The sequence below is a fragment of the Psammomys obesus genome, unplaced genomic scaffold (assembly GCF_907164565.1).
Source record: "Psammomys obesus unplaced genomic scaffold, mPsaObe1.curated_primary_1811, whole genome shotgun sequence".
NCBI classification, from domain to species: Eukaryota; Metazoa; Chordata; class Mammalia; order Rodentia; family Muridae; genus Psammomys; species Psammomys obesus.
Genome location: NW_026596039.1, coordinates 2,901,587 through 2,922,645, shown reverse-complemented (window position 1 = coordinate 2,922,645; position 21,059 = coordinate 2,901,587). Strand labels below are relative to the sequence as shown.

At 47.0% G+C, this 21,059-nt stretch overlaps 1 protein-coding gene across 1 annotated transcript; it reads right to left on the bottom strand.

The window, feature by feature from the left end:
- Positions 1-10,689: 10,689 nt before the first annotated feature.
- Bsx (brain specific homeobox) lies at positions 10,690-14,348 on the bottom strand. The gene is made up of 3 exons (XM_055622269.1): positions 13,932-14,348; positions 11,933-12,129; positions 10,690-10,933 (listed from the first exon to the last, which is right to left on the bottom strand). Exons 1-3 carry the CDS (start codon positions 14,191-14,193, stop codon positions 10,694-10,696), a joined length of 699 nt encoding a protein of 232 aa, XP_055478244.1. The 5' UTR covers positions 14,194-14,348; the 3' UTR covers positions 10,690-10,693.
- Positions 14,349-21,059: the final 6,711 nt, after the last annotated feature.

Here is a 21,059-nt window from a genome sequence, read left to right as displayed (position 1 = left end):
TAAAACTTTTGGATAAAAAAGGTACACTGAAACCACCCTACACACACACACACATACACGCACACACACACTCACAATCCACACAATCTCACTTCATTTTCGAGATGAATCATAGGAAACAGTTGTGAGTCGCTCTTTCTGGGCCAGATCTAAGTACAGATACCACCAAGCTTGGTGAGCCAATGAATTTTAGGGGGGTTATTTACAGAAATGCAGGTGAAGGTTTACTTACAGAAGCAGAAATGACCCAAAGACAGCTATATCACCAAAGCCCACTCCAGGAGAAATGGCAGCTCACAAAGCTGGGACCCTGGAGCACACTGCCCAGGCTACAGGTAGCTTAGCACACTTGGGGGTGTCCTTTCCCAGGAGCACAGTTGGGCTGAGCCTTTTCCAGGTAGCTCAGCTGGTCTTTGTTTCTCTTTCATAGGCAGTTCATCGGCTTGACTTGGCTGTGCTTCCTCCAGGCTGCTCAGTCTGAGCCTCACATAAACACAGCTTGTCCGAGAGTGATTCTCCGCTGTCTTTACAGCCTATGTACATGCTGGGAAAGTAAGGAACCTAGTGAATCTGGTCAGTTTCAGGGACTTCCTAAAGCTCCTTCTAGATTTTTAATGTCTTTCTTCAGGAGTTTCCCTGCAGGATGGAAAGTTTCACCGCTTCATGAGACTATGGGGTTGTTTCACCTCCCTGGAAACATCATGTATCTTGATGAGCTTTCCTCCAAGGAGGAAGGTTTTAATCTGAAAGAAAACTGCTCCACAACAGTAAATCTAAAAAAGCCCAAGGAAAAGTGACAGTAGTAATGAAATTTTGAAAGCTGCAAAACAGGTGAGTGCTACACTACAGAAAACCTGACAAGCTCTGGAAGTTTGTCAGTTGCTCATGATAAAGCTCTCAGCCCAACCCCTTCAGTACTCTTAGGTTCTCATCAACGTGTTCATCTTTCATTTACATAGGGTGAAAGAATATTGGAATTCCCAAACATGTGAACATATTATACAGGACAGCTTTAAAAAGAAGGAGAACCAGGAACTTTAAGAGAGACCATATGAGCCAGAGATATTACAGCAGAAATCAACTTAAACATAAAGTTAGAAAAATAACAGAAAGCAATTTCCCCAGAACTCAGAGTAAAAATATGAAGGGACAGGAATAAAGCAAAGAGATTAAGAAATGTAGGGTCTGAATCTAGTGGGTAAAAGTCTAAAGCATAGCTGTCATATAAGGAACAAACAGGAAAAAAAGGGTGAGGCTCATCAAAGAAACTACTCAAGTAAACTGCTGTTTGTTTGTTTGTTTGTTTGTTTGTTGTTTGAGACAGGGTATCCCTGTGTAGCCTTGGCTGTCCTGGACTCACTTTGTAGACCAAGCTGGCCTCGAACTCTCAAAGATCTGCCTGCCTTTGCCTCTCTGAGTGCTGGGATTAGAGCTGTATGCCACCACTCCTTTAAAAACAAACAAACAAAACATGGTAAAGCAAGAAAACTGCTTTTAACTGAAAGACCAAATGAATTTTCAGGCTGACAGTGCCTTTTGAAGACTGAAGAATAGATGAAAACAGAGCCAAAGCAAGATGCATAACGGAATTTTCAGTATACTGGCTGCAAAGAGAAGATCCTTCTGGCTTCAGTAAAGGATACAGAGAAACAGCATAGCCACAGTCAAGAATGAAGGTGATTTTAGATTAACAATTGCAATTGGCAGCTAAACCAGTGGAGTTTAGCATTCAGAAGTGCTCATAAATTATTCCTACTTAGAAACGCTAAGAGCAATGCTATTGGCATAAAGATGTGCTTTAGACAAGGATGATTTCAATACTTTTACCCATCAGGCACCAGTTCTCAGAAAACACAATAGATTTCTTTCCCAAAACAAGGGAAGTAGCTCTATGGTAGAGCTCTTGACTGACTGATTCTTAGTTCCAAGTACAAAACAAAATCCAAACAAGAGAGAGTAACACAAGAAAGAAGATAGTATGAGAAAAAAAGAACAGAATGAAATGAAAGGAATTCCCAGGATGATAGAGAAGGGATGATGAAGTCTGAAAATAGAGCAGACTCCATCAGAAGGTTCTGTGAGACAGATTTTTAGGAGAAATGAAATGTTAGACGTATGTTGTTATAATGTTCTTTTGGAATGTATACACTTTACCCTTGTTCATTCAAATGCTGATTTATCTCCCCCACTCTCTGGTTTTAATACGGACATTGCATTATGATACTTATTCTAAGTATCATCTGTCTCAACCTTGTGTAAACATGCCAAAATAAAGCAACCAGCCACAATGTTGAGCAATGGAAAGGAAGCAGGAAGAGAGGAAGGAGCAGAGGAGAGGAAGGTGTCAGAGGCAGAGGAGGAGAGAAGGGCAGGAGAGAGCAGAGAACAAGGCTGGAGGAGAGGTCTTGGAACGATGTGGAGAATGAACCGGACCTAAGATTTCACTAAAAGCAAGTATAATGTGGAAAATCTAAATGTTAGGAAACTATGAGGGCTTGGAGGTTTAGGATGGAGTAACTATTGCCCAGCATTGTGTTCTAGGTTAATTAAATAAATCATAGTCTCTGTGTGGTGATTTGGTTATACAGCTGTTTAGGATTAACAGCAGCTTTAATAAAAGATAAACCAATAGTAAATAGTAATCATTTCCTACAACAGACGTATGTGAGTATCTCAAGATTGGGGGACAGACAGAAGAGATTAGAAAAAGTACATTAAGAAAAAGTAAGTTTAAAAGTACGTTGACCATTTTAACACAATGAGATAATTCAGTCAAAGGAAAATGAGCCCTACAAAAAAGTCATTGGCTAGCTGGCATAGCTGGATTTTGCATATGTATACCATCAAGATGATGTAACTGACATTACACTATTGAGAAGAGAAATACAGAGAGTACACATGCGTAACAGAAACAGGGAAAAATATTTCCATCTTTTCAGGCCTACAGCTCTGGGAAGTTCTTAAACCAGAAATACTAAAAAGCAACAATTTAATGACATCTCCTAGAAACACTGAGACACAGTAAAATCATCAGCCCAAGATTGGAGATGGTAAGTTGTCTCTGTAGTTGAAAGAAAGAAAGAAAGAAGGGGAAGGAAGAGAGAAAGAAAGCTGGTCAGTGAGATGGCTCTCTGGTAAAGGAGCTTGCTGTCAAGCCTAATGACCTATGTTCAACCCTAAGAACCCACATGATAAAGAGAGAAAGCCAACCCCCACAGTTATCCTTTGACATCCACACACATGCCATGGTATACACACACACCCAACACAAACATATGAACATGCATCCATATATACAACTACATTCATTTGCTTTTGCTCTTAGCTGATAAATTCCCATTCGAAGTCCCAAGTCAAGCACTGAGGTGGCAAAATAAAGACTAGCTGAGCAGCCAGGAACGTAACTCAGTTAGTGGAGTGCTTGTCTAGTGTGCATGAGGCCTCGGGTTCAGTCTTCAGCACTGGGTAAACTGGGTGTGGTTGTGCATTCCAGTAATCCCAGCTCTGAGAAGGTGAGGTAAAAGGATCACAAGTTCAATCAAGAGGGAGGATTCTGGCTAAAATGTTCAATCCCCATCCAGAAAGGCAAAGAGGATGGACGTCAGAAGAAGGAGAAAACAGGGAACAAGTTAGGAGCCTGCCACAGAGGGCCTCTGAAAGGCTCTGCCCTGCAGACTATCAATGCAGACGCTGAGACTTATGGCTAAACTTTGGGCAGAATGCAGGGAATCTTATGAAAGAAGTGGGAAATAGTAAGATCTGGAGAGGACAGGAGCTCCACAAGGAGAGCAACAGAACCAAAAAATCTGAGCACAGGGGTCTTCCCTGAGACTGATACTCCAACCAAGTAGCATGCATGGAGATAACCCAGAACCCCTGCACAGATGTAGTCCATGGCAGTTCAGTGTTCAAGCGGGTTCTACAGTAATGGGAACAGGGACTGCTTCTGACATGAACTGATTGGCCTGCTCTTTGATCACCTCCCCCTGAGCGGGGAGCAGCCTTACCAGGCCACAGAGAAAGACAATGCAGCCACTCCTGATGAGACCTAACAGACTAGGATCAGAAAGAAAGAAAGAAAAGCAGCCCTCCCCTACCAGTGGACTTGGGAAGGGGCATTTGTGGAGAAGGGGGAGGGTCATAACCACCTGTAATTGTAGCTCCACAAGATCCCATGCCCTTTCCTGGACTCCGAGAGCACCTGCCCTTACATGTGCACATGACCCCACACGTGTACACAATTTTAAAAGAACAAAAATAAATCTAGAAAAGATAAAAATACTATCAGCCCATTCCTTGGCTTGTACTGGAGGAAATTATTGGCAAGGACACTCCGTCACCTTATTAACTATGATGTGGAATCCAGAGAGACAACGAATGACAGAAATGTAGTTGCTCCCCAAGGAAGATATTCATCATTATTTTAACTAATTTTTTTAAAACTGATTCTTCTTTAAAAATTCACAGTGTGTGTTTGTGTTCTTTTAATTTAAAATGTAATATTTATGTCTGGGGGAGGGTTAGTTAACACAAGCCATGGTGGTTATGTGAAGGTCAGAGGATAGCTTAATGGAACTGTTTCTCTCCTTCCACGTTTACATGGGTTCCCGGGATGGAACTCAGGTGTTCAGGCTTGCATGGTACATTCTTTTCCCGTAGAACCTTCTCTTTAGCCCCAACAAATTGGTCTCATCAGTTCCTCCATCCACACTTTTTTTTTTGAGACATAGTTTTTTGTATCCCAATCTGACCTTTTTCTCACTACATCAAGCCAAAAGAACTTGAATTTCTTTCTGATCTTCTTGCCTCCGCCTCTCAAGTGAAAGGAATACAGATATGATCCATCATGCCCATTTTTGTTCCTGCCTTTGGAGACATTTGTTTGTGGTTTTGTGCTGCTAGAAGACACCTTAAAGATTCAGCTAGAACCTAAATTCTGGCTTTCCCTTAGTAGGTTGAAGAACTGCAGGCAATTCTTTGTCGCTTGAAAAGGTCCCTGTGAATTTGAACCTCCCTCTCCATATGCCCTACTGTCGCCAAACCAGAGAGCAGAAGCCCTTGGGCAGAATGGGGCAGGCATAGGTAAAGGGGAAAAGGTATGATGTCTGCAAGCCATTCTCCACGAAGCCTTCTGGGCCATGTTTCTCTCAGGGCACACAAATCCTCTCTGTGAACAAAAGGTAGGACAAAGTGTGAAGGAACCCCACGCAGGCTCCTTTGAGATATTCTAACCCCTTTGTAATGAAGAGGTGAAGCCTAGGTGTCTACCTAACCATGGGAATCATACGAATGAGTGTGATCCTCTGTAGTCGGATGATCTGGCCCACGCTGTGGTCTGCTATGCTCCTCTTCCTGAGACCTCACAGCAGGTACTTGCACATCTCTTTTCTCACTCTGTTCACCACTCTTGACTCATTTATGGGGCATGTCCAACCAATGTCTATGCTGCCAGCTCCGGCTGTGATTCTCCAATACCCCACAAAGAGCGCAGGAGAGAGACAGGGGTACGTACAAACGAAATCAGGGAGGTTTGTCTGGTGCATTCTCTAGAAACTCAAAGAAGTAGGAGGGGATGGAAAATGACAACTGAAACTACAAGAGCCCTGGGCATGGGATGCAAGCTTGTAATCCTGGCACTTGAGAGGTTGACATAGGAAGATCATGAGCTCCAGGCCGGCCTGGGCTACACAGTGAGACTTGATTGGAGAAAACTCTGACAGCCATTTTGAATTTTCCTCTCACTCATAAACATTTACTAGAATTTTCTCTGACCAACAAGACATATTAACTTTACTCCCCAAACAAGCTATATGACACTCAGCGTGTCTCCCTCTGTGTGTCTGTGATGACTGACTCCTCTGTAACTAGATTAGCTGAGGTTTTTAGAAGAGAATGGTAAACATTAGGCCTCTTCAGGAGGATCTGTCTCATCCTATCAGATGCAGGAGTGAATATCTTCTGAAACACCTCTGTAAGTGGTTTCCCCACCTTGGCTTGAATGAAAACAATGTGAAGGGATCAGAACCCCCCAGGAAAACTCATTCCAGGTTCAGATTGCTAATGGCCAGACAACTTTCCAAAAGTTGACCTAAGATTTTAATAGACAATTGCTAACTACAACATATTCTTTTTAATTCTTAGATCCAGTTTTGCTACAAAAAAAAAAAAAAAAAAAATTCTCTCCTCCGCATGCTACAATACCCGTAGACCTGGTGTCACTTACCATAAGAGCTTGTGAGATATTATTGAAACCAGTTTCTAGTCTTAATCTTGCCACTTCATCTTTCTGGTCTTGAGACTTGGTTTCTTCCACATATTAAGTATAAAGTGAAGGGCTTAGAACTCACTAGATGTGTCTGCCAACACCAACACTTCTCCCTGAAAGCTTTGTTCTTCAATTGGTAAAAATGCTACTTTGTTTTTATGTACTTTCTAGAATTAAGTGTTGGAATTTAATGAATTAAAATCTGTACTCTCCTCCTCTTCCATTTCTCTTAAGTCTTCTCATTGTTGTGGATCTATTTATTTAAATTAGGGCACACACACTGAAGTCTTCACAAACCGGCAGACTGTCTGAATAGCATGAAACCTGCAGTTCCTTTCCTACAGAAAGAAAATATGATGGCGGAGCTTAGTGTTTAAGAACCACATGAGGGCTGGAGATGGAGTTCACTGGTGGTGCACTGCCTAAAATGCAGAAGGCTCTGGGTTCAATTCCCAGGAGGAGGAATCTAGCCCAGCTTTGCATAGATGAAGTCCAGGGAGCTGAGGAGATGTCTCAGTAGTTAAGAGCACTGACAGCTCTTTCAGAGGACCCAGTTTTAATCCCCAGCACCCACATGGCAGCTCACAACTGTCTGTAACTCCTCCAGGGGATCAGACATGCTCACATAAACATGCATGAAGTCAAAACAGCAATGCTCATAAAATAAAAAAAATAGATTAATTGATTTTAAAAAGAGAGAGAAAAGATAAGTCCACACTAGAAATGCTCTGGACTTGCCCTTGCTTAAGTCTTCCTAATGAGAAGGGGCTTAGTGTCTTGTGGACTTATTCTGTTGATCTAAAACCTTTGTTCCTAGAGCCACCCTCATCTTCAGCATGCAGAGTAGGTCCATGTGCGGCTACCACAGCTAGCCCCCTCCTCACTGCCTCCCCCTCATCTCCTCCCCAAAGCCGCATGTTTTTTCATAGCAGTAGTATCTGGGCTTCGGCATGCTCACTAAATGTTAGCTTGTCAATATTCTTTTTGAAGTGTGATGGCAGGAACACATAAAATAAACACACAAGTATCTCAATTAATTCATTATTTTGTAGCTTGAGCCAAATTCAGGGAGGGAGACCCCGGGGAGTTATTGCTTCAACTGAACATGTTTATTGCATGACTCTCTCTGCTCCAGGAAGCCCTGTTTCCTGTGCCTCTCTACGTTGCTGCCTTTCAGAGAACCAGTCCTCTCTAACTGGTATCATACATTCGAGTTTAGTATTTCTTAGTGTGACAGTCAACTAACACTAAGCCAAAAGTGTTTCTTAGAAGCTTTGAAATCAAGTTCTTCAAATGTAGAGTCTTGGGGACAAAAACAGGTGGAAGAGCCCATATGAGATTAGATGAAAAATTATTTGCCTTCCTTAGCTACTCAAAGATGTTTGTTTCTTCAAAATCAGGTGTATGTGTCTTTCTATAATATAATGGGCATAGTTTCGTAGGATCTTTACTAAGAAGTGGAACTGAGTTGAGACAAAAACCTAGATCATTCCGACAAAATACCTTTTCAGCCCTATTGAGGATTTGATCAATTTCAAAGGTCAAAAGCAAAAATTGCTGTCATGTTACATTCAATTGAGACTAAATTGTGGCTGTCTTTTAATATCATCACTGATCTGGAAGAAAGGGAGACTAGGAAGAAAGAGAGGAGAAGAGGAGAGGAGAGGAGAGGAGAGGAGAGGAGAGGAGAGGAGAGGAGGAGGACTTTGCTATTATTTTATTTACCACAATTCCAGGGCTAGGTTAGGTTTGGTGAGAAAACTGTGCCTTGGTCATATGTCTGGTTCTGCAGAGTTTCCCCCTCTCAGCCTTCTTAGTAAAGACCAGGGTGAGTGGGAGGGACATCTTCCTAAGCAGGCTCTGCTCCTACTTCAGACCCCAGTTTCTGGTGCTCCAGACTGGCTGTGTCCCAGCCAAAAAGAGCCATTAGTAAGCTAGAAGCTTTTCTGTTTACCTGCTTCTTCAAGACAAAAGCTCATGAAATACCACCACTCCAATCCTTGTAGAGTAAGTCCCTAGCATCTTCTGAAGGCACAAGAGATAAACTCCCAGTGCTTTTGACTTTGTGTTCACCTTCTAATTTAAACTCTCTCTCTCTAGTCCTAGGACTAGAACAATTTGAGTTTTTCCCCTTGGCTCTTGGCTCCATGTTGTTATGAGGGAGTATCTTTCTCTTATTAATAAATCATACTCTTTTAACGCATGGATTTTTTGTTTATTTTTTTTTGTTTGTTCTGGTGTGTGTTATTGTGAAGCATTTTCTATAAACTACTTCCTTAAAAAAGGTTCTGTGAGGCTGGAGGTATGGTTTGGAAGTAGAAGACTTGATGGAAAGACTCTGGATTTGAGAAAAAAAATTATACTGTCATTATCTGAACAGAAGAAGAGAAACCTCAGCCTGGATTTGCATCATTGGCCATAATACACAAACTAAAGAAATAAGGGTATTGTTCTAATAAAGCCAGTAAACAAACAAAGGGGAAGAGCAAACAAAAAGAAGGGAGCAGAGGCAAAAGAGGTCTCTCTGTATCCATCTTCGGCTGTTAACTAGCCCGGATTTCATGGATAAGTTTGTCACCTTTGTGAAGCCTCCATTTCCTGATCTGTGGCTCACAGCCTCTTTGACTATTAAGTCCAAAGGCTACACAGTGCTTCTGTTTTGAAAGTGGTGGTTTTGCCTCCTAAATGCTGCAGACTGGGTAAAGCTTGCCTTCTGCATCATTTCCTACATTCAGAGTCTCAGAACTTTCACCCAGAGGAATCTTGAAAATTCATGCCCTCGTTTGGGAAAAAAAAGAAAAGAAAAGATTAAGCAACCCAAACTCACTTCATTGCAGTCTTTGTAATTATTTATCTCTGCTGGAGGATGGGGGGCGGGGGAGGAGATGCTCCCGCTAAGGTCACTTCATTTCACTCTTCCCGGGCTCAGTGATCTAAAGACAGCCAGACTCCAAGGCAGATTGGAAACCGAAGCCTCCTCCCCACCCCACACCCTACCTCTTCTGTGTCCACTAACTGTCCCCACATAGTTCATTAGCATAGTTACACATGCCAAATACCAAAGGCCCGGTTCCCTTCGGCGTTTTGCAGGGACAAAATACAGTTTGCGGTGACCTTTTTCTCGTGCGTGAGATTCATTCATCTTCGTTAATCAAGCGATTGAAAACAGGAGAGTCGAGGTCAGGGAGAATCTGTTAAGGTCATTAGCCAAGTTCATTGGATAAGAAACTGTCTGGGCCGAGGCAGGCGACGTACTAGCAGCGGGACGCGACAACAAACGATTCCCGGGAAGCCAAGCTCCTTCCCATTTTTGCCCCACAAGTCCTTTATTACCTAACGAGACTGCAGACCTGGGAGGAGAAGAGAAGACCTCCCAGGGGCAAAGGAGGAGAGTGACAGCTTCAATGTCCCCCACCCCCAACAGGTGCGCTCCCACAACCCTTTTTTGTTTTGTTTTGTTTTTGCCTTAACTCGGGAGGCGACTAAGTGCGTCTGTGGCGAGCCTAAGCCTTGCTAAAACGCTGCACGGAGTGAGTGAGTGAGTGCGTCCGTGAACCATCGCTTTTTAAAATCTCTGTAGCCTCTGGGGTGGAAGGGTCGACAGTGCAACAAGTTCGAGAAGCAGAAACTGTGCTGTGCATTATTCTCCGCCCACGGTTCTGTGGGGAGGAGGATCGTGGGAGTCCCCCGGGCCACCAGTGCTGGTAGCTCCGGGAGGGGGGAGGGGGGCATCCAGCACACCCAGGACCACTGGGACCCCAGAGGATGGAAGCGCAGTCCGTAGAAGGGGTTCACCTAAGGAGAGATGTGGGGTCCGGGGAGAGGGGCGAGCAGACGCAGTGACTCTCAGGGCCGACGGCCCTGTCGGGACCCTGGAGGTTTCAAGAGTCCGGGGTGGGCTCCGCCTGGATCCCCCGCGTGGCCCCAGGCAACCTGGTCCCTTTCTCTGCGATCCGCCGAGCTGCTTGAGGGACAGCGACCGTCTGAGTGGAGAGGCCGCGGGGACAAGGCGGCAGAGCTGGCGGGGGGGGGGGGGGGAGGGGGCCCGGGGGGGGGGGGGGGGGGGGGTTCTGCCTTGGCACCCCCGGGGGGGGGGGTGGGGCCGCCCCGTCGGATTGTGCAGCTGCCGGCCCGGGCGCCCGTTTGGGTAGAGGCGCGGGACGGGTCCCGAGCGCTGAGGACGCAGGGCGCGGGGACCAGCGACCGCCCTGACGGTCCCCGCCGACGGGGACGCGGCGGGAACGGGGAAGAGGCCTGGAGGCGAGTCCCAGCGTCCGTCTGTCTTTCTGCCGGCCCCGGGCCGCTGGCACCGAGTCTACAGTCTCTCGGAGAGCCTCCCCGCCCGGTAGGGACGGCGTCTGGCTCCGCGGCCTCCTCCCCCCGGGTCCCCCGGGTCCCCCCCCCCCCCCCCCGCCCCCGCCCAGCCACTCAGAGCACGTGCGGCCCCGAGCTGAGCTCGCCTTCCTCCCCAATGTCCACCTCGTCCTCGGGTTCGGCGAGCACGAAGGCGCCGGCGGGCAGGCTCAGCCGAGCATCGGCGGTGGCGGCCTCGGGGACGCGCGGGCTGCCCTCGGGGCTCTCCGGCCCGTCGGCGGCTTTGGGTTCGTCCTGGCTTTTCCTCAGCTGTTTTTTGTGCTTCATCCGCCGGTTCTGGAACCACGTTTTCACCTGGTTTCGGGGGAGACAGACAAAATCATTGTCGTTCCCGAATGGTGACGGAACTAAGGTCTGGGCGATTGTTGGAGCGTAGGGAGGAGAAGGGGGAGGAAAAAATCCCTGTCTACTGAATTGAACTGGGTCGTATCGCCAAGGCCGCCTCGCGCGTTGGATAACTCACGCGTTATCCTTTTAGTCTGGATTCTAAGAGCGATTTCCTCCGAATAGTAATGAAGATCAGTGGCGTGGGTGGTAATTAATAAGGGTGAGCGCCGTGCGCACAGGGTCCCCTTTACACTCCGTTTATGACCCTGTGATAGAGGCCCCTACATCACGAGTCCTGTTGGAAAACAAGCCTGGAATGAAGTGAGTGGGGTTTTCTTTGGAGGGCCTGTTAGTCTCCGCCCGGGATGGCTAATGATTTCACAGCACGACCCTGAGAGGGGATGAAGGAAGGAGTCGAGGGCAAGAGAGTAAAAACGTAAGGGAGGCTTAAACTGCAGTGAGGGCGAGCCCTGGGGTGCCTGTGAAGGCTTGCTGCTGGGAGTGACCCTGAGGACGGTGGGGAGGGGTGAGAGGAGCACAAAGCCACGGCCTAAACTGGCTGTCTATCCGCACGCGGAGGCTGAGGAGGAAGATTAGGTTCTGGGCCAGCCTGGGCTACACAGTGAAAGCCTCTTTCAAACAAAACCAACCAAACAAAAACGGTTTAAGCTTCTCCCCAAGCGAGAACCCCTCTAACCCGGCTCGTCGCACCCTTAGGTGGAAGGGCAGAGGAGGAACAGAAAGAATCGTTAACTTGGAGGGGACAGCGAATCATTCGAAGTGCCCCCCCATCCCCAGTAGATAAATCTAATGTGAAAATTGGGTATAAATTCCTTAGTTGCTGGACGGGAGCCCGGGAGGCGAGGAGAGAGGATCATTTTTACTCGGTGGACCTGGAGCTAACTGCTCGGAGTTGAGAAGGGAAGGGAGGTGGGCGAGACGCAGAACCCGGGACCTGCTGCCCACCTGAGTCTCGGAGAGGCTGAGGGCCGTGGCCAGCTCCACGCGCTCTGGGGTCGACAGGTAACGCTGGATTTCGAACCTCTTCTCGAGGCCGGAGAGCTGCGAGTCAGAAAACACCGTGCGGGCCTTGCGGCGGCGGCAGTGCTTGCCCGGCAGCTCGGCGTGCTGCGGGTGCGGGAACAGCGCCGGGACCGGCACCCCTACAGAGACAAGAGCAGCCTGACGCACAGAACCCGGTCCGAGCAACCTCCAGCCTCCCCGCTCCACTCCGCCCCCGTGCCCAGCGTTCAGGAACACCCGGCCTCGGCCTGCCCCAAAGCTCCTGGAGCCCATCTCCCCGTAACCCTAGGACAGCGGGAAAGGGGACGGCAAAATAGCGCTTGGAGAGCTTTATCCTCGAAGGCCATCCAGAAATACAAATAATAAACGGCGAGTAAAACAGAAAAGAAAAATAGAGCAATGATCCAGATGGCTTTTTTTTTTTTTTTTTTTTTTTTAGAAAAATCATCTTCCTGGGAAGACTTCCTCCAGCCTGCGCCCACTCCCAGGGATCGGTTGGGCCTTGAAAAGTTTTCTTGTAAAAAGTCCGAAGGTGCCGGAGCTGTCCACCCTCAGCCCTCCAGACCCCTGCCAACGCCGAGTGCCATGGGGTAGATTCGCCTTCGCCTTCTCAGCTCTGCAAAGCCCTTTCCCCGGGGCTCCCTCACCCTTCCGGCAACCAAACTAAATGCTGCAAAAAAAAAAAAACCCGCTCATCAGGAGAAACCGCGGCGCTAGCCTCTGACGTTTCCTTATTAGTAGCAGGGTCCTGGCATGCAGGGGAGGAATGCTTCCATTTGGCGACCCTCCCGGCTTTACTTGGTGCTTTAGGCGCCCCAAGCATACAGGCCTCAGACACCCGTATCTTCCAGTCCCCGGGAAAGAAAAATGAAAATCAAGCTCTTTCCAGCGCCACCGATTTTAGCCAACACCAGTCTCCGGAGAAGAGTCCTTCCTCGGCCGTGTGGCGAAGCCAGGGAGCAGTGCTGACCTCCACGGGAGCCCTAAAATCTCCTCTCTAGCCTAACGCTTGAGAGTGGCTTCTACCACTATTGACTTTCAGCACCCCCCCACCCCACCCCCTGGATTCCAGCGCCTGTATTTCACACACTGCCTGCTCCTTTCCTCCGCTCACACCGGAACCGGTTTACTATTGTACTCAGCAACCGGACTAGAAGAATTTTCCTAAGTCGCTGGAACGAAAATGCTAGGGAAGAAAATGTGGGTCCCACCTGAGAGAAACGCAAACAGCCCAACAAAATCCAGATTATGTCGCAGCATTTCCAGGCCCGGTCTTACTTTACTAATCCCCACTCCTTGCCAAACAATAAATTTGAAATACTTCATCACCTGGTTCCAGAGACTCCAGCAACTGGGCCAGAAGAAGGAAGACAAGCAGACGAACTATGAATTAAATGTTGACCGCTGGAAGTCTGTTCCTGTCCAAACCCTTCCTGCCAGTCTACATGGTCTTTCATCAGACTACCCCCCAAATCCCCCTCAATTCTAGGTCTCCTGCAAGAGTTCCTGACCCAACCTAGCGGAAAGAGAGCTGGCCAGTGAAGCCTTCCCATTTTCCGCACTGGAAAGTTCAGTGCGATTTCCCTGGGACAAGATAATTGAGGACCTCCTTCTGAGATGGAGGAAGTTAAGAAGCGGGGTTGAGAGATGAACCAAAGTGGCCGGGAAGAGCAGGAATAAGATGTCAGGAATAAGATCTCGTCTCTGCTCGGGCCAGACACAATCCCCATTCCGTTATAAAAACAAAACTGTGAAGTGATCACAAATTGTTCTCCTCAGCTGGCGCGCCTCAAGGGAGCTCTCAGACACGTCCCCATCCTTCTACTGCTACAGGAGAAGGAAACCCACCCTGTCAGATCTGGTCTCTGCTCTAGCGGCTGTGTGGAAAATAAAGGGGGGCCCACTCTCCCTTTCCCTACTCTTGGAGGCCTCTTTTACTTACCTGAGGTGGTCAGGAAATAAGGATGGTGGTGATCCCCCTTATGCAGAGGGTGATGGGCATGAGGGGTGAGGAGGGTGGGTGTGGGCATTAGGGGGTAGCCATAGTCTAGCAAAGGCACCCTAGAGGCCAGAGAGCTGGCGAAGTGGTCAGGGGCCACCTCCCTCAGCGGCTTGGGCTTGTGTAGCAGAATGTCCTCGATGAAAAACGACGTGGGCCTTTGAGAAGATGCCGGATGGAGAGGGGAGGTGAAGTTGAGATTCATCTTGCGGAGCGCCTGTCACAGGGCGACGGCCGGCCGGGACAAAGTGTAGGAAGCAAGCAGACAGCTTCGTGCTGGGCCTAGTCAAAAGGACGCACCTGCAGCCCGGGCTCAGAGCTCGGCTGCTCTGCGGACCTGGGCTATCCCCGGTGCTTGTCTTCCTGCCTCTCCAGCACGGGGGGGGAGGTTGGTTCTGTGTGTTGAAGAATTGGCAGCTTGGAGAGGGGAGCCGGGAGAACCAATAGCAAAGCTGCGGAGGCAGAGGGGAGGGTGGGGTGGGCTCGGGGCGGGGCGGGGATCTGTCCGCGGTGCTGAATGCTCCTGGCCAAACAGGGAGCGCGGAGTCCACTGGGTTCGGTTCCTAGCAGGTTTCTGGGCCCCCATTTATACCTCTCCCCTGCAAAAGCTGCTTGCTGTGTTCTGTCTTCTTAAAAGTCTGAAAAATGAATTTTCGCTGTCGTTTAACAACCTGCCTTTTAGAGAGAACACCAAAAGAGCCCCAACAGCATAGGAATAAACCACATACTCAAGCATTTGAGCCAGTTTATTGTCTTTTAAAGAGTTTCAGTAATCTAAAACAAAAGAAGAGAAGCGAAGAAATGAAGATGCAGACTTCCCGCTAACCTCGCATTGCTAGAGTCAGATTAAATTGGCAGCAGGGATGATTGGGTTGTTGAGGGAAATAAAGATGATGGTGGAAGATTCTTTACCTGGAGTTTGGGGGGTGGGCAGAGAGGGTCTGCCTCTATTCACCCACGCGGCTGGTCATTGTAAATCTGTCCACAGCCACCTTTGCTTGTCATCATCCACGCTGCTCCTACTTCAATCATACGGGTTTTTTTGTTTGTTTGTTTGTTTGTTTTTGTTTTTGTTTTGTTTTTGCTATTTCTACTACACTGCCAGTTCTAACCATAGTCTCCCCCTTTCCCTATCTTTTTCCCATGCCTCTTTCCTTACTCTTCCTTCCAATCTGTTCCCCCCCCCCCCGTTTGTCTTTTTCTAATCTGTCACATTTATTTCCCTGGAGTCAATTTGCTAAAATTAAGGTGATCATCTACAGCACAGCAGGAGTAATTTGGGCTCGCATCTCTGAAAATTGCTCTAATTATTGATGTTAAACTCGGGGAAATTAAAAGAAGCCACTTCTCTTCCATCTCCCCATTTTTAAGCTCTAATTTGTTGATATCTAGTCGTCATCACAATTCCAATCACTACTGCTAATAGCAAAAGTGTTTTAACAGAGACTGAGTCCTCACAACCCATGCTATTAGATAATTAGAGGAGCGCTGCAAAGTCAAGTGTTAATCCTCAGGCGCTGCCGCCGGATTTCCATCTGATCTGGCAGGTAGGACAAATTCATTACCAGAATCAATTAGGCCCCAAACTTCAGTGCTCCAGGAAGTGGAAGAGTCCTGTTCCACGCTGGTGAGCACATAGGTCAGGGAGCAGAGGAAGGAGGCTTGGCGGGGAGACAGTGAAGTGAGAGCTTGGTACGCAGGCGTGCAAACGAAGGCAGAACTGTTTCTCTTTGCCTGGGAGGTGACTTGTGTTTTAAAGTTTGTGACAGTAGGAAGAGAAGGCGTCAGAGGAGATAAACCACCGAAAGTAGACTTTGCAGAAGTTCCCAAACCCTTCCTCCTTGTCCGAGTCATCTTTTATGGGACGGAAGGGAGAGGGAGGAAAACGTTGAAGGGGCGCTGGGGTGATGGTCCACACAATGGAAGTCCGCCCACCTCTGCTCGCAATGTGGATGTAGCAAACGGATATCAGTCATCCCCACTCAGCAAATGTACATCAACCTATTCTATGTCCAAACGCAAGGCTGGCAGGCTCTTGTGGGGAGGGCCCCTTACCGCTAGTGGATGTCAGTCTCAGCCCCTGACCTAGGCTCCCAGCCACCGTTCGCATCCTCGCCCGGCCTCCGGGGGGCGGGCTTTCAGCTTCCTTGGGTAAGGGACTAACAAGTGACCGAATGGCACTTGGGGGACAGTTTCTGTGCGGTGACACGGCGAACTCTCCTCACACGCCTCTCAGTGTGCTTGAGGAATCGCAGGGTGGAAGAGACTGACTGCCCTCTTGATCGTTTGGTCTCCGACAGCCTTTACACCCTGAAACGGACGCTGTGTTCTCCACTCACCCCAGAGCTGGAGCGGACGACGGCGGAAAGGGTGTCGGCGGGCGGAGGCTCAGCCTCCAACAGAGCTGTCCAGGGAGAGAGGCTGGAAGGCGGTTTCTCTCGGAAATCCGGCCGTCCCTCCTTCGCTTCTTTAGGTCGCTGCAGGAGCCTGAGAAGTTGGAGAGAAATGAGGAAGGAAAGCCGGTAGCTGGGGAAGGAGCCGGACCTGGGGCGCTGGCGTCTCTCCCTTTCCTGGGAGCGCCGCTAGCGAACAGGGCTAGCAGGCCGGAGGAACAGCGCCGCCAGGACCAAAGCAGAGAGAGCCCTGGGGACTCTTAGGCATCCTAGATGCCTTATCGGTGACAAAAGAGAGACCCTTTCGCCTCCGGTCCCAGACACATTGTAACCGAGGACCCTGTCGGGCCTGAGCCCAGGGCGGAGAAGGGAGGGGAGTCCGGATGCGGACGGTGTGCAGATGTTTGGTTCTCAAAAGGTTTCTGACCCTACCCTGGCCTCAGATTCCAGGCTGGGCTATGCCCCAGACTCTTGACGAAATCCCGAGGCCGGGAAGTTTCTCCAATTGGCCGGGTTCCTTGAGCTGAACCCCGCGAAAACGCTAGAGTGACCAAACCCATCTCTGGCCCAGCCCTACTGTGGCTCTGAGGAAGGCAGGGTACCTACCAGGTGTGCGGCCCCATCTGGGTCTCAGTCCTGGCTTCTTCTAAGGTAAGGCGCGAGTATTGCGGAGCGAGAAGCTCAGTTACAGCCTCATCATCAACTCCACCTCTCTCAGGCCCAAGACGGCCCGGGTAACCAAGTGAGTGTTAGATTTTAAGTAAGAGGTAAAGATTATGGCCTGCAGGGAAACAATTTTCCTTTAAAACAAAACAAAACAAAAACACAGATGTGTCCTTGTCTGGCCTAACCCTGAAGCCTAGAACAGTAAAATATTGTGTGACCCACAGAGATCATTTTAAATCGCGCTCGTCCAATTTTCAAACAAGACCCAGCCTAGTGGGACCTGACTAATCCAAGCGCTAAGGAAGCAAAGGTGGATAGAGATCAGTGAGTTTAAGACCCTGTCTAGTTTACATAGCTGTTTTCAGGACAGCCACAGATACACAGAGAAACCCCATCTCAAAAAAAAAATTTTTTTTCCAACATGGAAATATTTGTGTACTGTATTTTATCCCGATATATCCCAAATATTATTATTCAACATATGATCAATATGAATATTATTTGCATCCTTTTTCACTCTAAATTTTTGTTTCTTTTTTTTTTAGACAGGGTTTCAGGTAGTCTATCCAGATTGATCTTGAACTCAGTATGCAGCCAAATATTACCTTGGATTCTTGATCTTGCCAATTGCTGGGATTATAGATACACAGGGCTTCACACTAACTATTCAAACAGAAGTGTGCAATCTGCATTTGCTGCTCATCTCAACTCACTGTGGCTCTGTTTCGAGTGCTTTGGAGCCACACTAAAGTCAAGACCATTGTTTTGTACAGCACCTCCTGAGGTTCGCCAACACCCTCTCTTTCACTTCTTTCAAATGTAAACAGACACACGGGGGCGGAGGGAGAGAAGTGCTCGCAACAACCTAAGGTATTCTCAAGGCTTGCCTTTCATTCACTGCGATGTTTAATTACTGTGAGGTTTCACTGAACAGCTACTATAAAAAGTCTCCTTTCTCCCAGCCCTAGAAAATTCCACAAATGCATCCACATTACATTTCTATTTTATTGTATTCTCACTCACTTGGTTAAAAGTTTGCCACCAAGGACCAGCAAGGTGTAGCTGTAAGACTGACTCATAAACCCAGATCCTATATGCTGCCCGAAGTAAAATAACGACAACAATAATAATAAAGATCAAATGAGCTTCTCTCTCCCCGTATAGGATTCAATGGCATTCCTGCTTGGGTTTTCGCTGGAGAATCATTAATTTAAAGAGAGAGAAGGCATGCTTTTCAGGGAATGGATAATTAAACAGCCCCTCTCTCTTTCATGTCAGCCTCAGCTAAAACTACCATCTGAGATGGGACTTAGTTTCCCAAAAAGATGGCCCTATTGACGATCAAAGGAAGGGCTGGTTCCATTAGCCAAGTTGCCCTCAAAATAAAGGAGACATGTATTTTCGAGGGATCTGAGTAACACACTTTACTCATAACAGTTTGTATTATATTGCTTGTCTGTTCCAGCCTCCCTTCTATCTGAGTACTTTATTTTAAGCACTACCAAAGTGGATGACATGTCTACAAAAAGAACTGGAGTCGCTGGCTGCTTCTAGCAAATGCATCTTCAAAACAAATGCTTTTGCACGGGAAATTAGGATGTGAACCCTCATGAGAAACACATTCAAAGATGTGGTATTGAAAACCTGGCATTTCTAATGTGGCAAGGACTAAATCCACCCGCTTTGCTCACTCGGGGTGGGGGTGGGGGGGTAGGGGACGAGGCAGCCTGCAGAACTCAGATCTTCTATCTGTCTCCTGAAGTGCTGCCTTTGGTGAGCTCAAGCGAAAGGCTTCATGATCCTCTAGAAAGACAGGCTTGGGAAGGAGCATTCAGGTTCAAATGGGAGAGAGCTGCATATTGAGTTCAAAACCAATCTAGATAAACTACATGAGACCCTGTCTAAAAAAATAAACCAAAATTTAGAATGAAAAAGGATGAAAATAATATTTATATTGATCATATGTTGAATAATAATATTTGGGGTATATTGGATTAAAAACAGTACACAAATATATGTCTTTTTTTTTTAGCCCTCTGAAAGATACACAGTGAAATGAGAATGGCCTTTAATCTCTTGCTAGTATCTCTACATTTCTCCATCATATCCTGAAGGAGGAACCAGATATACTACTGGGGGCTGCGGACGGACATTAATGAACTAAATCCCAGAACTCAGGAGGCAGAGGTAGGCGGATCTCTTTGAGTTCAAGGCCAGCTAGTTGACCTAGTGAGTCCCAGGACAGCCGGGCTACACAGAGAAACTGTCTTGGGGTCAGGGTGGAGGCTGGTAAACAAATAGCCCTTTACATATATCCTATCATTCTAGGCATGGTGGTGCATTTGAGGGGTAGTGACAGGAGTATGAGGAACTGTTAAGGCCAGCCTCAGCTAGCTAGTGAACTTGAGACCAGCCTGGGCTTGAATGAGACCCTGTCTCAAAAAACAACTGAGTTCTGCCAACAAGACAAACATCTAACCATATTACAAAGTTAGATGTGTCTTGTTTTTTTTTAAAAAAGATGTTATTATTTTTAATTATGCATGTGTCAGTGTGTGGGTGTGTCTCTAAGTACCCGTGGAGGTCAGAGGTATCGGATCCTCCTGGGCTAGACATACAGCTAGTTGCAAGCCATGTGGGTGCTGGGAACAGAATTCTGGCCCTCTGCAAGAAAAGTGTGTACTCTTAACACCAATCCATCTCTCCAGCCTTAAGTTACTCATGTCTTTGAAAATAAACAACAGAGTTGAATCTCACTTCTTATTTAGTTGGGTTTGCATGATATATATTTGTATGTGTGTTTATTTTTCATAGACTGTAAGCTTCTGCTGTTGTAAACTGGAAGACCCTTTTGAATCCTGTTATCGGGAACAGAGATGAGCTTGTGAAGATTCCCCGAAGGAGGTTCATGCCTGAGAGTAGATTTGTAGTACTTTTTTCAAAAATCGCTTAGTTGTTATACACTGTTCAGAAAGCCAACTTGGTTTCTCTTCCTTTAACCCTTGTTGATACTGGATGAAGAAAGGAAATACAGGTCTTGTCACTCTGAGGGATAATACTGAATTTGTTTTCTAATGATCACAATGATATATAATCCTAAAATAGTGAGCAGAAGGGAAAATATTAAAAAAAAAGGAGGGGGGCATTGTCCAGTAAAACTAAAATTTTGCCAGGACTGGTGGCACAGACCTTTAATCCCAGGACTCTGGAGGTAGAAACAAGTGTATTTCTGTGGGTTTGAGGTCAGCCTTGTTTACATAGTGAATTTTGAGGTAGCTAGGGCTACTTAGAGAGAAGCTGTCTCCAAATCAATCAATAGATAAATAAATACAGTTAAAATAAGGAAGTGCATTCTGTGTGTAACATAAAAATTTAGAAGCCATTTTTAAAAAACAATAGGGCAAGTTGTGTTAATTTTTTCTTAAATTCTACATCTTAAACAACATAAGAAAGGTGAGCCACAAACTGGAAGACAGTATTTTTTTTTTAATTATTCATCAGATACCAGGGTTCTTTACTATGTGAAAATTCCTATGAGTCATTAGGAATATACAGGTGTGTGTGTGTGTGTGTGTGTGTGTGTGTGTGTGTGTGTTGTCTTGTCTTGTTTTGAAACAGGTGTCCCTTGTGTATCCCAGGCTGGCCTCGGACTCACTCTGTAGTCAAGATTGGCCTCAAACTCTCAGCCTCCTGCCTCAGTTCCCTAAGTGCTAAGATTACCAGTATGTAACACCACACCTGTATCAAGAGTATGTTTTTAATTTTTATTTTTAATTATGTGTATATGTATGTACATATTAGTGCAGTTATTCCAGGGACGAGAATCTGGCATCAGATCCCCTAGAGTTACAGTGGCTGTGAATCTCTAGACAGAGTTCCAGAACTCATGGGAACAGGTCCTCTGGAACAGTTCTCTCTCTTTCTCTCTCTCTCTCTCTCTCTCTCTCTCTCTCTCTCTCTCTCACACACACACACACACACATGCACGCACACTCTAAACATTCAAAAAGAT

Coding starts and splice junctions, on each gene's coding strand:
- Bsx (XM_055622269.1), bottom strand. CDS start 14,193: ATGAATCTCAACTTCACCTCCCCTCTCCATCCGGCATCTTCTCAAAGG. Junction 12,130..13,931: donor TTATTTCCTGACCACCTCAG/GTAAGTAAAAGA, acceptor TTGTCTCTGTAG/GGGTGCCGGTCCCGGCGCTG. Junction 10,934..11,932: donor TCAGCCTCTCCGAGACTCAG/GTGGGCAGCAGG, acceptor CCCCGAAACCAG/GTGAAAACGTGGTTCCAGAA.